The following is a 17,515-nucleotide window of genomic DNA, read 5'->3' as shown; positions in this document are numbered from 1 at the left end:
GGAGGCAAGCACCTTACCAGGTGAGGTGCTATAATTGTGCTCGGATGGGTCACCGTGCATGGGAGTGTCGAGCTCCGCGCCGGGACGTTTCCCGCCAACCGATGCCCTCAACTCCGCCCCGTATAGATCGGCCTAGCCGACCTCAGACACCCCCACGCCAGGACCCGGGAAACTAGAACGTGCCGGGCATGCAGGGCGGTGTTCGGCAGTAGGGGATGGGGAGAAGCCCTCGTTGACGCGACAGGTCATTCATTGTGGCCGAATTGGGACGGGTAGTTTGACAATTCGGTGCAAAATTGCCGGCGTGGGGGTGGACGCCGTGGTGGACACGGGAGCCAGCGCCACGATCATCAGCCCCGTGGTCCTTAATTCGAGTGCGGACGGCTGGGGTAAAATCCAGCGTCTGGAAAATCATAGTTTGCAGTTGGCTACCGGGGCAACGGCTCCGATCATAGGGCGTGGTTTTGTGACCCTCAAGTTGGGATCGGTAAAGGAAGAGATAGAGGTTTTGGTGGCGGAGGTGTGCGACCCGTGCTTAATAGGGTTGGATTTGTTGACTGCCAGCGGTTGTAAAATCGACTTGAGTCGGGGGATCCTGCGATGGGGAGTGGAAGAGCTACCATTGGAGGGGGTGAGCACGGCCGAGAGGGTGGAGCTGGAGGCTCCTGAGGCCGTGACCATCCCTCCGGGGGCCGAGGCCATCGTGCCGGCCCGATGGTCAGCTCGCCCGACATGGCAGGAATCCTGCGGCCTGGTCGAACCGGTGGCAGCGCTATCCATACCGGGTTTAATCGTGGGCCGTACCCTTGTAAAAACGGACGGGCCGGTGGTGGCCGTCCGAGTAATTAATAGTAGCACAGAACCACGCACTATAGTAAGGGGCACGAAGGTAGCTGGCTGCACCCCAGTTAGAGAAGTCGCGTCAGTGAGGGGCGAGAACGTCCAGCCGAGCCGGCCCCAGGGGGAGCCTTCAATAAGTTCTAGGAATTGGCCCGATCCCATTTGCGAGATGGTAAATCGTAGCAGTGTAGAGTTGGGAGGTACCCAGAGGGAGGCCTTACACAAACTGGTTGGGTCCCATTTGGACCTCTTCTCCTTGTCCACCGAGGATATTGGACGTACGGGCCTGGTGAAACATCAGATCCACACCGGTGAGGCCCGGCCTATTCGTCAGGCCGCCCGACGGCTCCCTTGGAGCAAGAGGGCGGAAGCTGACGAGCAGGTTGAAAAAATGCTCGACGCAGGTGTGATCGAGCCCTCGGGAAGTCCTTGGATGTCACCTGTTGTGCTGGTCAAAAAGAAGGATGGGACCACGCGGTTCTGCGTGGACTATCGCCAGCTAAACAACGTGACACTCAAGGACTCATATCCCCTGCCAAGAATTGACGATACCCTCGATGCCGTTGCGGGCTCAAATTGGTTCTCGACTTTGGACCTCAAGAGTGGGTATTGGCAGGTGGAGATGGATAGGGCAGGGAAGGAGAAAACGGCATTTTCCACAGGTAAGGGACTGTATCAGTTTACTGTGATGCCGTTTGGTTTGTGTAACGCCCCCGCCACCTTTGAGAGATTGATGGAGCATGTACTAGGCGGCATGCCATGGCAATCATGCCTGGTGTACCTGGATGACGTCCTAGTACATGCCAAAACGTTCCCCCAGGCAGTAGCTAATTTGGACCAGGTGTTCGGGTGCCTCAGACAGGCAGGGTTGAAGCTGAACCCGAGTAAGTGCACTTTGTTTGCAAGAGAGGTGGCCTATCTAGGTCACGTGATCGGCCGCGAGGGGGTAAAAACGGACCCAGACAAAATCAAAGCGGTAGAGGAGTGGCCCGCACCACGTACCATCAAGGAGGTGCGGGGATTTTTGGGACTCTGCTCCTACTACCGGCGCTTTGTGGCGAAATTTGCAGAGTTGGCCCGTCCCCTCCACCGGCTTACGGAGAAGGGGACGCGATTTAATTGGACACGGGAGTGCCACGAGGCCTTCCAAAAATTGAAGGGGTGTCTAACATCCGCACCCCTTCTAGCTTACCCCACTAGTGACGGGACATTTACCCTGGACACGGATGCGAGCCAGGAAGGATTGGGCGCAGTTTTGTCTCAGACACAGGAGGGCGTGGAGAGAGTGATTGGTTACTATAGTCGGGCCTTAAGTAGGCCCGAGCGAAATTATTGCGTCACTCGCAAAGAGTTATTGGCCATGCTGGCTGCCATGAACCATTTCCACCCGTACCTGTACGGGCGGAAATTTTTGGTTAGAACTGACCATTCCTCCTTGCAATGGCTCCTTCGGTTCAAGGAACCGGAGGGCCAAATTGCAAGGTGGTTGGAAAAGTTGCAGCAGTACGATTTTGATGTGGCCCATAGGGCCGGGAAGGCCCATGGTAATGCGGACGCACTCTCTCGGCGTCCTTGTCTGGGGGAAAACTGTAAATTTTGTGCGAGACACGAGGAGAGGGAACAATTGGGCGATTCCGCCCCGATTCTCGTCGTCCGGGCAACCCGGGTGAGAGGGCCAATTTTGCCACTAACCGCGGACGAGGAATTTGGAGAGTTGGCTTGGAGCACGGCCCAGCAGGAGGATCCTGTTCTGGGGCCGGTGTTCCAATGGGTCAAATTGGGGCAAAGACCAAAGGGGGAAGAGGTCACCCCCCTCGGGGCGCAAACAAAGGCGTATTGGGCTCAGTGGCAGACCCTGGAATTGAAAGGCAACATCTTGTATCGCAAGTGGGTGGAGGTTCCCTCAATTACTAAAAGATGTGTGCAGACTCCTGTCAATTCGGAAAACAAGAACCACGCCCTTGCGGCCACAATCTGACGGGATGGTGGAACGGTTCAACAGAACATTGATACAACAACTGGCATTGTTCACCACCACCCGTCAGGATGACTGGGACGAACATCTCCCGTACCTGTTGATGGCCTACCGAACTAACCAGCACGGGGCCACCGCATGCAGTCCAGCGTTGCTTATGTATGGGCGGGAGTTACGGGCTCCCGCCGACTTGCTATGCGGTCCCGTGCCAGATACCACGGATACACCGCCGTGGGAGGGTTACGCACGTCACCTGGAGGAAGGCATGGAGCGGGTCCATGCCTTCGCCCGCCGCCAGCTCCATCTGGCGGGGGCCAAGATGAAGCGCAGGTACGACGACCGGAGCCAGGGGAGTCAATACGCTCCGGGGATGAAGATTTGGTTCTTTAATCCCCGGAGGCGGAAGGGAAGGTGCCCAAAACTCACCTCCCCCTGGCAAGGCCCAGGAGTCGTCCTGTCGCAAATCTGTGACGTGGTCATTAAGATCAAAATGGGGCCACGGACCCCCCCTCGGATCGTCCATGCCGACCGGATAAGACCTTATGCCGGCGAGCAGGCGCCCTCATGGATCGCCTCGGCTCTAGATGCCGAGGCAGGACCCAGTACCTCTTGCGACGGGGGCTCGTAGCGTCAGAGGACTGGGGGGATGGTAGTGAGAGATGCCCCGCTGTGGTGGGATGGCAACGCTGCCATCCCTCACAGAAGGTGGGGCAAAGGAGCAATAGCTTATGGGGTGTATGGCAGTGAAAACTAGCCCGGGTGGGTTAGGTTATATTGATAGGGATCTAGCGAAGATGACATTAGGTAACGTTAAGTTTAGTTAGTGACTGATACCTGTAGTGGGGACGCAGGTAGATTAGTGTGGATTATAATGACGTGGGAGCGCAATAGTTTAAAGGGACGACTGGGAAGCGCAAGTTTCAGAGGGGAGTAGTTAGCTGAGATGATGCCGTGTGTGTGAAGATTGAACAGGTGAGAATTGAACAGGTGAGAATTGAACAGGTGTGATTGCACAGGTGTGCAACTGAACAGGTGTGTGGAGCAGTGTATGAGGGAGTAGTGGTGATTGCGTGTTGTGATGACCAAATGGTCCAGGAAGAGGAGGAGGGTGCAGGTGGCACCAGGTAGGATTGCACAGGTGTGCAACGACAGGCGAATGAAAGACAGGTGTATGGAATAAATGGTCTGGAGGATTGGAATGGATGGTCGTGGAGTGAGAATGGTGGAAATTGTGGAGTGGAGTGGATGGTGCGAAGGTGTGAATGGGGGAAGAGTGGACCCCCATCACGGATACCCGGGGCGGGTAGTGTAAGTGTTAGGTAGAGGGTATAGGTAAATTGTGGTTGGATATTGGCATCTGTGGTGCGAGTGAAAGAATGGTCTTTGGATGGGTGCATTAGTGTTGTGGAAATGGCTGGGCGTGTAGCCTGTTAGTGTGTGTAGTTGGTTTGGGCACTCCACCACTGTGAGGATGTCGGCCAGGTGAGGCCGCAGGTGGGCTCTGGGAGCCGGTAGTAGTTGTTGTGGATGGGGCCCGAGGATCCGGAGGACGGACCCGGGTAGCCCAGTGCCAGAGGGCACCATGGGGTGACAGAGCCAGGAGGGGCTGTCCCCAGTTAGTTCGGTTAGGGTGAGGAGCTAGGTAAGCTCGGGTGGCAACTACAGTGGTGGAGGTGTGCAGGTGGGTAGACCTGCTGGGAGAGGTACACGTCGCAGCCCAGAAATTGTGCTAGAGCACCGGGAGATGAATCGGGGGAGTGAGACCCCAAATTGAGAAGCACCACAGTTGGTCAATGGGAATTGGTTATTAGAACCCATAGTGTAAGTTGGCCAATGGATTGGCAGGGAAAGACCCCGGGTAGTGTAAAGTGTGTTAAAGTCATTTAGAAAATAGTTAGGATAAAGGATCTCCTCGCACCATCTGCATCCACTCACCTGAGGTGACAGGTACTCCACACCATGCCATGTTTTGATTATTTTTTATGATGCAAATGTTTGGATTGTGAGACGCATCATGACGTGGGTGTGACATTGTGCGTAATTCCATCTCTCCCTCCTTATGAGGATTGATGATGAATTTGGTGATGGCAAATTTTGCAGTAGAGGGATTGTGGAGACGAATTTGGTATAGGGGAAATATGGGGAAGACGTGACAGTAGTGACGAATTTGTAAATGTGTAGATTTTTGTACATATGGGGTAAGGGCAAGGGTAGGGTAGGTGACAGGGGGGTGACGTACGGTAGGGACGAGCTTTCTCACTTCGCCCTCCGTACGCATTTCGCCTTGCATTGCCTTATTGATGTGTACCCTTGTGACCTTACCCCTCGCTCAATTGTCTTTCCCCTTTTGTCTCCCACATGACCTGTGCGCCACTGGGTGCCGAGGGGAGCGTGCGTGGGTTGGCCATTGTGCGCCCGAAATTCCCAGAACCAGCTGTCTGCATCGATGCACCACATTATGGACCACATGTCTGTGGCCGAGCACCACCTATGGACCCCATGGGTTGGGGCATGGCCCCTCTGCTGGAACCGGCCATGAGGGCCCGAAATCTTGCTGGCGGACCTTGGCCACAGGGCACCGATGCCCCACAGGTGAACCACACGTAGTCGGCCCTGTGGGCCATAAATAAAGAAAATAAAAAGGACACATTGGGCACACTTTATTGCAAATAGGCCGCCAGTAAGCAAAGCAAAAGAATGACAACAACTGGAAGAAATAATAATAACCAGCAGAGGGAGCCGAAGAGCAAGAGACCACCTGCAGGGTTAGGGGTTGTTGATTTTATTTTTTATTGAACATTGTTGAACAGTGGTGACTGCACCGATTGGTGCTTGGGCTTGTATTGGTGCGTTTTTGGGTGCGTTCATGGTGCGTCGATGCAGAGCAGACTGTCTCCCCCCCAGAAAGAACAATCACAGGTCCTGGGTTAGTTTTGTAAATAAAAATAGCGTCATTGTAAATAATGCTTCCCACCGTCAGTGTATAGTTTGAAGACCATTCCGCAATTCGGTTAACTGTGGGCGTAAGTCTGTTAGGCAGGGTGCAATGGAGCAGCGGGACACATTTATTTATGTTTTAAAACTGTCGCACTCAGGGTCAGGTTAAAAGTAGAGGGAACTACACCTACGTGCCACACTAAGGTAAAAGTTATAGGCCCGGGACGTGCCTAAGGGGAGGAGGGTGCAGTGTTGTGGATATGAGAATGTTTTTTTTTTTTTATTGTTGTGGTAAAATGTTGTTGTAAAAGGTTGTTGTAAAATATCACCCCTCCTCCCTCCGTTTGTGGTTGTATAAAGGTCAAAGGGCGTTCCCGTAGTTAGTCCATAAAACATACATGCAGGACACGATATATCTTTTTTTGACAGTTATATCCTTATTATGTGTATTAGCGTAAGGCTGTGTCTTCCATTAATTGAAATACTCCATTGCACCAGTGAAAGAGAATAGATCCCCTTTCCTTCCCATCCCCAAAATCTCCATTTCATATTACATCCCCTCTCGTCATTGCCAAGCCTCGATTGCCCATATTACCTCCCCTCCAATAACCGCCATTGACCACGAGGCTCGAGTCGGGGAAGAAAGGCGTGTCTCCACCTCGTCATAGAGGGGAGGAGTGAGCCAGCCCCACTCGACCAACCATGAGCCAGGGGTTTGGCTAGAGAGGGCGGAGGAAGAGCGATCGGGGAGGTTCGAAAAGGTTGAGGGGCGGGGGCCTATATAACCCAAGGCAGGGCGTGTCCAAAAAGGAGATGCGTTTTTACAGAGGAGAGGAGAAGACAAAAAGCCCTGGAGTTGGTCACAAGGAGTTGGAGTGAGTCGGTTGCCAGTAGAGGGTCTGAGTCGGTTGGTCAAAAAGGGTTGGTCTTGGTGAGAGAGGTCTGAGTTGGTCTGAGTTGGTCGTCAAGAGAGAGTGGTAAAGAGTGAGGGACCAAGAAAGAGTTGAGGGTTGGACCAGACGAGTGGGACAAGGCCTGGCAAGGCAAGCGGAGGCCGCAGCAGCAGCGACACCCGGCAGCCGCTTGGGGCCTGGGCGGCGGTTTGGAGCAGGGCCGAAAAGGAACGGCGGCTGCTAAACGCGCCGATCGTGCTGCATGACCCCCTTGGACCTCCCTCTCCCTCCAGCCATCCACATCCTGCGATTCCTGCAATTCCCCGCGTGAGTCAGTGTCTTTTGTTTGTTCTGTCCTGGGATAAGTTAAGCCTGTAGATAAGCTAGTATTTGCACTGTGTCACCTGCGTCTTATGTGTTGTAAATAAACTTGATTGCTCCTTTTTGCTTGTGTGTGTAAATAGTCAATAAATTCAGTCGTATTTCCAAACCGTTCTTTGCCTTCGTTTTCCTCTTTGCATTCGTCGCCTTTGTCTTTTCCCTATTGACTAGCTGTGGTGCGATCCGGCCAAAGTCCTGGGTGAATCGGGTGAGCCAGGGATTCTGTTAGGTCGCGGCAATACCAAACCGCTCGGTAACTAACATCTTAAACCGCGATCTGTAACAATATATATATATATATATATATATATATATATATATATATATATATATATATATATATATGTATGTATGTATGTATGTATGTATGTATGTATGTATATATATATATATATATATATATATATATATATATATATAAAACACATCAGGACTGGTCTCTTTAGCACAATGCCACTGATATTAACTCAGTCAAGGAATTATTCCACAGAAACTGCTCTCTCTTATGCACAGATTCATCCGATCTCGTGATCCATTATCTTACCCGTCCTCCTGTTCTTGGTACTCTGAATCCTGCAGTGAGGCAGTTGCTATAAAACAACTTGCATTCTCCTCCTGGAAGGTAAACCCAACTAAAGACAACCTCAGATCATTCCACATAGCTCGCAACAAGTGTGTGTCTACTCTCTTGAGAGCCACAAAACAACATCTGTCCATTCTCAAGATTGAGCCTTCAAACTTGTCTCCCTCCTCTAAACCCTGGTGGCACCTTGTCAAGACTTGCACCCTCTGCCCTCTCTGTGCTTTGTCCCCCTCAGGTATCTGCAGGACGCACGCGGTCCAGCAGCAACCCCCTCCGAGTGAAACTGCCTAAATCCAGAACCACTGCTCACCTCCACTCACTTATACCTCTTTTTTGTGCCTGTGGAACCGCCTTCCACACTCTCTTCAATCTCATTCTTACCTCTAGGTTTTCAAGACAACTGTTCACCACCATCTCAGGTCTTCCCCCATCCAAAATCATGATCTTTTCTACACCTGTTAAATCATCTCCCACCCCTCCCAAAAATTTTACTTATGTAACCATCTTGTCCACCCTTTGCACTCTCTCTTACCTCTCACCGTTACCTGCATCAATTGTTTTGTCTGTCTCTGTCTATTTTCTCTCTCCACCCTGCTGTTGGCATTTCTCCTTTCTCCTGTTGTTCTTTGTTATGTTGTGTCCTGATTTGTTCTGTGTCATAGCTCTTCCACGAGCCTACACCATCCATAGAGTAAAAAAAAAGAAGAAAAAATTCCCCTGATTCAAACAATGCCCCCCCCCCCCCACCCCCACATTCGCCGATTTGACATATGCGGCATTTTCCAGGAACGTATCCCCCGCAAATGTCAGTGTCACTGTACTTAACTCTTCAAATGTCGCCATAGGGAGTAATCGCATGGATTTAGGTTGGGGCGAAGAATGGTGGAAATGTCATTCCATGTTGGAAACTTCAGAGAAATGACGCAATATTCAAAGGTTTCATTATGTAAATAAAGCACAACTCTTGCAGAATGTGGAGTTCCACCATGCTGCATGAACCAATGTGTGCCCACGCACAAGCTCTGATTCCACAAAGATGGTAGAATGTTGTGACAGTCACACTCAATATCTGTGTTAGTGTGTGTACCTGATGTATGAAATATTTTGGATTCTGAACTTGCAGGTGCTTCCTGGATTCTGCTCCGATCTCCTCGTGGCTGATATCTAATAAATAAATAAATAAATGAAAAGAAAACAATCATCATAAAGCCACCAATTCAACCACTGAAGTTGTCCTGACAGGTGTTGCACTATGAGGTGTGCTGTCCCTTGGATGGACATTAAACTGGGGACCCGTTTCCTAGCATTAGCCATTAGACATTAAAGATGCCACGGTGTCTTTTGACGAAGAGTAGGTGAGTTATCGCAGGTATACTGGTCAAATTCCAGAAATTCCTGCCCTACCCTACAAGGGCATCGCACCAGTTGCATCGGCACATACCCTAGCATTGATGCAAACCAACAGCTACTTGCTGCATATTGTGAAGTACAATAAAGACATGAAATTTTAATTGAAGAAAATGGCCTAGCTATTATAATCGTCATCATCTTCATAATCAATGGACATACTCTTTACAGAGCACTGGTGCTACCAAAGCAGACCATGGGCAAGGGTTGGGGTTACGGTTACGCTGGGTGACTTCGCATTGCCTTCTCAACAGCCAGTCAGGACAGGAGAGCTCTCCGATTGGAGGAGAAGGCGGAGTACGTTTTACGTCTGTTAAAGTTATTCTCCGTCCCCCTTTTTTAAATTATCCGTCCTTAAAAACAAATATAATTGTTTTTGAATATCGAGCCATTGAAATAATGACGCAACAAGAACACTGATTTGGGCTGTATTGGTAAAACAGTGAGATGAAGTGAACAGCAGACAAAGTGAAATGATGGGAAACCAGTACAGGAACACACAGCATAAGAAAAGGGTTTTCAGGTGAAAGGGGTACTTTGAGGTGGTGGTGGGAAAGAACCTTGAAGGCCTGAAAGGAAGAGGTCAATAAAGCATAATCAGAAAGGTGGTTCCAGAGGGGGGTGAAAGTACGTAGGTTACCGTTAGGTATGGGCTTGAGGAGGGTAACTAAAAGGACAACATGGCAATATACCTGTGATCTTTTCTAACCTCATTAGCCATACCGAATCCATCCCTTTTACTTAAAGGTAATTGTGCAACCTCGATCTTCTCTCTCTCCTCTTTTTCAGTTTCTAAAATCCCTGCTTGTAGTGTCCTAGAATTGCTCCGTTGTCACACTCTCAGTTCATATCCTCAGTGACCTCTCTCTTCTATTAACCTCAAACTTGTATAGCAATTAAAATAATAATAATAAATGAATGGGGTCACATGCAATTCCCGCTAGGTTAGAATCAAAGCAGTTCTGGAGGAGTCCGTGGTACATGCTGTATTTGGGAACAAATGGCCATAGCTACCGCCATAATATCAAACCACGTCTGAAGAAATCAGGGGTCTAAGCATAACTAGAACGGCGCTCTTTGACATAACGACGTCGACCGATATGCCTCCACCCACATTATTACATCATTATATATACTTGTACCAAGTTTGATTTAAATCCCTTCAGCTGTATTACACAAGTATCACATTTTTACCTAACGTGACCTCTGACCGCAAAATTTATTCAGTTCATTTTTGCATCATAACATATAAATATACCAAAAAAAAAAAAAAAAAAAAAAAAAAAAACCCCACCGTTTAGAGGCCATTTTTCCCCGCAAAGCGGGGGTTGGCCTTTTCGGGGACCGTGGTAGTTGTTGTTTTTTTGGTCCCCTTTTTGAAGCAATGTTTTACGGCCGGATGCCCTTCCTGACGCCAACCCTTTTTGCCGCCTTCAACGACAAACAGGGAATTACCAGTGAACGGGTACTCAATTAGCCGACCTCGGAAGGATGACAGGCTGAGTCAACCCCCCTGGCGTTAATTCAGCGATCGACCGGGATTCGAACCCAGGATCCTAGGATCCTAAGCCGGCACCCTAGCCGCTAGCCCAACACCAGGGATAATATGCCAAGTATATAAATATATAAATATATAATATATAATATAATATATATAAATTATATAATATATAATATATATAATATATAAAATATATAATATATAATATATAATATATATAATATAATAAATATATAAACCAAATATATAAATATACCAAGTTTGGTCAAAATCCCATCACTGTTTCACAAGTAAGCACAGTAACAGAATCTTGACCTAACGGGACCTCTGGGCCCAGTCCTATTTCTGATCTTCATCAATTATCTCTCTGACTCTTCCCCTTGATCTATTTGCTGATGACCCCACCCTCTGCCATGACATCCCTCATCCTTCTTGACCCCATAATCTAATCCGTTTGTCTTTACATAATTATTCATATTTGCACCAAGTTTGACTTAGTTCCCATCGGCCGTTCTTAAGTTATCACGGTTACGAAAAACCTATTACAGACTTTGATATTTGACCTTTGACGTCTTGATGCCGAAATCTAATCAGATCATCTTTGCATCACCATACATATTTGTAGCAAGTTTGACTTAGTTCCCATCAGCCGTTCTTAAGTTATCACGGTTACGAAAAACCTATTACAGACTTTGATATTTGACCTTTGACGTCTTGATGCCGAAATCTAATCAGATCATCTTTGCATCACCATACATATTTGTAGCAAGTTTGACTTGGATCCCTTCTGCCGTTCTTAAGTTATCGCAGTAATGAAAGCTATCGTGTACAGACTAACAGGACAGACAGACAACCCGAAAACATAATGCCTCCGTCGATGAATGAAAAATACTTGTGAAAAAAGGAAGAGGGATAATAATTATCCATCTGTTTTTCATGGTTCAGCTCAATCGATAATGGTTACTACAGATGGCAGTTGTAAGGCTTCTTCGTGAAAAAGAAAATGCATGGGAAATTGAGCTTCAACCTCTGGGCATGTGACAGGCAAAACAAATGTAAAGAATGTCCCGACATGAGTCATCACTCACTGGTCTCTTGCTGCAGCTTCCAGATGCTGAGTTCCATTTGACTGTGAGCAAAATTACAGGTATCTTCGTTCTGGCACTGGGACCACATCACAAAGCGGCACGTGTCCAAGAGACACTTGGATCTAAGTGGCCGTATTTTAGTGTAGTTCAGGGCTGGTTCGCGAGCTATGTACACCAGGCACCTGAAATTGCGAGAGTGGAGGTGGGGGAGGAGGGAGAGGAGAGGAAAAAGACTCAGAAAGACAAAAAAGAAAGACAAAAAATGGTAACAATCATTGCCAACACAAATTTCATGGAAGGTATAATGCCTCCGGAGTATGATCCCCCTCCATCCTTTACCACTCTTCAAATGGCACCACAACATACTCAGCTCGTGAGAAGGCCAATGTCTCAATTCTGTGATTGCTTCCAAATCTTGTGTCCCCAACCCCACGCTCTGTGTACCCACCCTACCTGGTTGCACCCATCTGCTCATGGACTCTGTCTTTTGCACTTGATGTGGAGAAGTTTCTTTCAACCCTCGACTCTGAATCTGCTACTGGACCAAATGACATCACCTGCTGTCCTAAAAACGTGCCGTGCTGCTCTTGCACACCCTCGCTTTGACCTTTTCACCTTGTCGTTTGCCCATGGTCATCTTCCATCTGCTTGTAAATCCACCAACAGCATTGCATTACATATAAAGTGGAAAAAACGATCCCCTTAACTGCAGACCTGTCAAATCGATTCCAATCATCAGCAAGGTCATGCAATCCATAATCGCAGTCGATATGAAATCCTTCCTTTTCTCCAACAACCTCATCTCAGATCACCAATTTGGTTTCAGACCAGGTCGCCCCACCTTGGAGATGCTGCTTCCACTCATCCAACAATGGATGGAGGCCCTCAATATCAGACATGAGATCATAATAATAATAATAATAATAATTCATTTATTTTGTATAGCGCTTTTCAAGAAGCCCAAAGGCGCTTTGACAGAGTGGAAAACATAATGCATAACAAACCCTGTGATAAATCTGAAATAATCATCATTGGCCCAAAAACGCTCACAAAATCCACCCATAACTTTGCCCTCAACATCGACGGTATCCCAGTATCCACCTCCCCTCACATCCGGAATCTTGGCGTCATCTTTGACCAAACCCTCTCCTTCGACAAATACACTAAACAGATCACAAAGACAGCCTTCTTTCACCTGAAAAACATTGCCCGTCTCCGCTCATCCCTCTCCTCCACGGCTGCAGAAACCCTCATCCACGCCTTCATCACCTCCCGTCTGGACTACTGCAATAGCCTCCTCTATGGTTCACCCTCAAAAATCACCAATAAACTCCAATACATTCAGAGCTCCGCTGCCCGTCTGCTCACCCATTCCCGGACCCGTGACCACATCACCCCCATCCTTTACAAGCTTCACTGGCTCCCCATCCCCCAGAGAATCCAGTACAAAATCCTCCTCTTGACATACAAAGCCCTCCATAACCTGGCCCCATCCTACCTGGCTGACCTCCTCTCCAGACACACTCCCACCCGCAACCTCCGCTCTGCTGGTACCAACCTCCTGACCCCCTCCATCCGGACCAAATTCAGATCCTGGGGGGACAGGGCCTTCTCCATCGCTGCTCCCACCCTCTGGAACTCACTACCTCACACCATCAGAGACTCCTCCTCACTCACCACATTCAAAACATCACTAAAGACCCACCTGTTCAACACTGCATTCAACATTCAACCCACAGCATTTAACCCCTGACTATCTCTTCTCCTTCTCCCTCCTTTTGCTTTAAATATTTCCCTATTGATTCTTGTCTTTTTGCAATTGTTGTGACAATCTCTCTGTACATATTCTTGGGAAAAATGCCAGGGGCATAGAAAAGGCTCCTTTTATATGGTATGTGCCATGTGGCAAACAATAGAAAAGAAGGGACATTCAAAAAATCTTGTGTGCATGCTGGTCTACCCATGTGTTCTTAGGGGGAACCAAGTAATGCTCTAGAAAATTTCATATAAAGGGGCGCCCTACATCTGGCAAATAAAATACATTTACTTTTTCATGCAGCTGTATGAATCAAATTTGCACCCCTTTATATTTATATTTTTCTTGAGCAAATCACATTTCAAAGCTAGCCTCTGAAGCCAGTCGCCAACTGGGCATCCTCCGCCGTACAAAGTCCTTCCTTGACACACTTGAACTCTTATGCACCCACAAGTCTTTCTTCCGCAGATTGAAGCAGTACTGCTCACCCTTCTGGGCTTGTGGCCATGTCTAGCACCTTGCTCAGCTTGACGCCATGGAAACCAAGGCCTTCAAGATCATTGGAATCTTCCGCGATGAAGATTAGTCTATGGGCGTATCACTTTGCCATTGTAGATATGTCGGTAGTCGCTCTGTCTTTTTTCCACCACTTTTCTGGTCTTGCACTCTGCCTTCTCCATGCGTTGTACCCCTCAGGTTTCTTCAGAGCGCACGCTCAGTCCACCATCAACCCCCTTCTTGTGAAACTACCTAAATGCAGAACCCCTGCTCACCTCCGCTCACTTGTACCTCTTTTTTCCACCTGTGGAATCAATTTCCACACTCTCAATCTCATTCTTCCCTCCAGGTCAGTTGTTCATCACCATCTCAGATCATCACCCATTCAAAACCATTATCTTTTTTTGCACCAGTTAAACCACCACCCCCCCTGACCCCCCACCCCAAATATTGTTTCTGTATCCATCTTATCCACCTCTGCATTCTCCACTACCCTTCATTATTACCAGCACATCCCATGTTGTCCGTCACCATTTATTTTGTCCCTCAGTCCTGCTGGTGACATTTCCACATCTACTTCTGTTGTTCCTTTTGTTAAGTTGCATCCTGATCTGTTCTGTGTTCTAGCTTTTCCACAAGCTAGACTTTTGTATATAAAAAATGCAAGAAGGGCAAACACAATGTAGATAATCAAACGTTTTAAAAAAAATCAAATACGCAGCTGCATCCATGCAATACTATATTACCTAAACAAACAACTTTGAAGGGTGGGAAAAAGGTTTCTTACCTGTGTTCATCAAAGTGATGCCTGTCATTGGGATTGATGCAGTATGTTACATCATCCTTGTTTCGTTTACTGATGACTCTCGGGTTCGCATCGAAGCACACCTGCGGCGTAAATAAAAAAGTGGAGGGGGGCGGGGGGGGGGAGGGGGGAGAGGGGATATGTTGACTTCATATGGAAAATAAATTGCAATGAACATATTATTTGACCCAAAGGGGCAACACAGTACAGCAAGGTACAATAAATAATGGCAGTGAACGAAATTAAAAGGAATGGCACTAAAGATAAAAGCACATCCAGGTGTTTGTAGGTAGCTGTCTATATGCAATATGAGACACAAGATCATGACACAAGAAGGTTTAAAGGCATGAGAATCTAACCTGTGACGTTTTGACAAATTTATTTACACCGATCGCTCGGATCATTCGGAACATTCCAAAGGCAGCCATGACTGCGACATACTTCACAGAGAAACATGAAGAGCCCGCCATTCTCCTGCAGCAGGGAAGTGACCGTCTGTTCACTATATGAAAGGTCCATTGGCTCAAACATGGTCTGACGGCAAAATTCACCCTTGCGCTCTAGGGTCCACACGTCTATTTCCTCCTGGCTGTACGCGAACGAGCAGTTGCCCTCAAAACGACAAGTGTGTCCGGCCACAACCTCTGGCACACGAGAAGACAATGGCAGAAAAATGATTCTGGTTGAAGATTCCATGAGCAAGTTAAATATTGAAAAGAGATCAATGTCGTCTTGAAAATAAAACGTCTTTGAAGAAAAAAAAAAATCAAATTCTGCCATATGCATTGCAGGAAAGGGGTTATCCACATTTTATGTACACGTAAATTATGTATTTTCCAATCCAAATAAGGCCGCCACACACCAGCTGACGCAACACAACAACATTGTTGACGACAGTTTAGTCGGTAATAGTTTTTGATAATCGTGTAATGTGCGGTGGTTGACGATCGTCGTCAACTAGTTTTTCAGTTGCGTCGGCGACAATCGTAAATGTTGAGCATGTTCAATTTCGACGACGAGTTATCGGCAACAAGCGTGCTACGTCATGTTGTGTGCAGCAGTCTCCAACAATCGAGACGCGGCACAATGTATTGACCAATTACACTTCAGCTTTCAGTAGCTCCCGGCCGTAGAGTCATATCAACTGCAACATTTTTTAGTCCCCTACCAGTTTCACCGCAGGGGACAATGGGGTTGCTCTCCATCCGTCCCACCTATGGTTTTTCAGACTTTTTTCCCCATAACCCCTAGCATATTCAACAGAAACGTCGAGCATGGCTTTATTATGATAAGCTACAGAGTAAGTTCGAGTTTTAGGGCATTTCATCAATTTCTTTTATGCCTCCGTTATTCTCAATGGAATACTGCTCTCCCCTCTGGGCTGGTGCTCCTGCCTCACAACTAACTCGTCTTCACGCTGTTGAAACCAAAGCGTTCAGAATCATTGGAATCTCCCGCGATGAAGCTACCTCCGAGGGCCTTTCACTTACTCACCGCAGGCAGGTTGGTGGTCTTTCTGTCTTCTACCGACTCCTCTCCGGCCCTGCTCCTCCAGCTCTCTCTGGGCTCTGTCCCCCAAATATTCCTACAGGTCGCACAAGATCTGCCTGCAACCCTCTTATGGTTAAACTGCCAAAATGAAGACTCTCTGCTCACCTTCACTCCTTCATTCCTCTTTTATCCCGCTTCTGGAACAAACTCCCTCACTCTCTTCAATCCCACTCCTCCCTCCAGGTCTTTAAAACAGCTGTTCACCACCATCTCTTATCTTCCCCCATCCAAAACCTTGATCTTTTCTATCCCCGCAAATTTCACCCCAAATCCACTTTTTTGAAATACCAACTTCTTTCCTAGAAGTCCTTGTGTTTAAACTTCTCCCATCCCCCACCCTTCCCACGCCACCTCCCCCCAAGCCCTCTCCCTCCCACACATTCCCGATGTCCCTCCTCTCAAATGTTGTGTTTATGTGCTTCCCCTTCTCTCCCCATCTTGTCTACCACTCCCCTTTTTATATACTTTGTTTGTTTGTCTGTTTGATTTGTTTGTGTGATAAATGTTAGCTCTTTCACGAGCCTCGATTCTGTATACAAAAACAAAAAACAACAACAAAAAAAAAGCAAAAAAAAAAGCACAGTTATGCCCTTTTTGGATTAGAAAACATCACATCGGTAGGGGCTTGTATTGAAAAGTAATTGTACACCGCTCCTTTCCTATTTAATATCCAGGAGCTGCATGACGTCATCGCTGTAAGGCTGGCCCGTTGATGACGTGCGCTGAAAGGGAGTACCCAGTTTTCACTCTGGTTTCTTTCTTGTTACTTGCGAAAATCGAAGATTTTCAAGTATATTGGTTGGTCTTGTGCATTATTCTGTCTGTTTGCCTGTCTGTCAGGCGCCTACAGGTCACAATTTTCAACCGATCTTCGCGAAACTTCAACAAATGGTAGAGTTGGTCATAAGTAAGAAGCCTATTGTTTTTGGGGTCAAAACGTCAATAGGTCAACATAGGCCAAAGGTCACCAACTTTGTCATATTTCTAAAAGCCTCAATTTTCATCCGATTGACTTGAAATTTTAAGAGGATTGCATATATGGTCATTGAATTCAATCACCAATTATATTTAGGTCAATATAGGCCAAATTTCAAAAGTCCTCAATTTTCATCCGATTGACTTGAATTTTAAGAGGATTTGCATATATGGTCACTGAATTCAACCACTATGTATTTTGAGGTCAACATAGGCCAAAAGGTCAATTGGCCAAGTTTCTAAAATACTCAATTTTCATTCAATTACACTACTCACAATAAGTTAGGGATATTGGCAGGTGCTTCGGTGTGGTTGATTTTGTGTA

At 47.4% G+C, this 17,515-nt stretch overlaps 1 protein-coding gene across 2 annotated transcripts in view; it reads right to left on the bottom strand.

Moving 5' to 3' along the window:
* The window catches only part of LOC137439678 (zinc finger CCCH domain-containing protein 7A), a 200,935-nt gene that overhangs the window by 31,147 nt on the left and 152,273 nt on the right, over positions 1 to 17,515 (bottom strand). For both annotated transcript variants that reach the window (XM_068135663.2, XM_068135664.2), the window contains 4 exons: positions 15,106 to 15,308; positions 14,647 to 14,747; positions 11,606 to 11,787; positions 8,697 to 8,773 (listed from right to left, as the gene is read on the bottom strand). In XM_068135663.2, the coding sequence (XP_067991764.2) occupies positions 8,697 to 8,773; positions 11,606 to 11,787; positions 14,647 to 14,747; positions 15,106 to 15,308 (563 nt within the window). The remainder of the gene's footprint in view (positions 1 to 8,696; positions 8,774 to 11,605; positions 11,788 to 14,646; positions 14,748 to 15,105; positions 15,309 to 17,515) is intronic.

This window comes from Myxine glutinosa, chromosome 5 (assembly GCF_964187855.1).
Source record: "Myxine glutinosa chromosome 5, kmMyxGlut1.1, whole genome shotgun sequence".
NCBI lineage: Eukaryota > Metazoa > Chordata > Myxini > Myxiniformes > Myxinidae > Myxine > Myxine glutinosa.
Note: the sequence above shows the minus strand (reverse complement) of the source record. Positions and strands in the feature narration are given on the sequence as shown.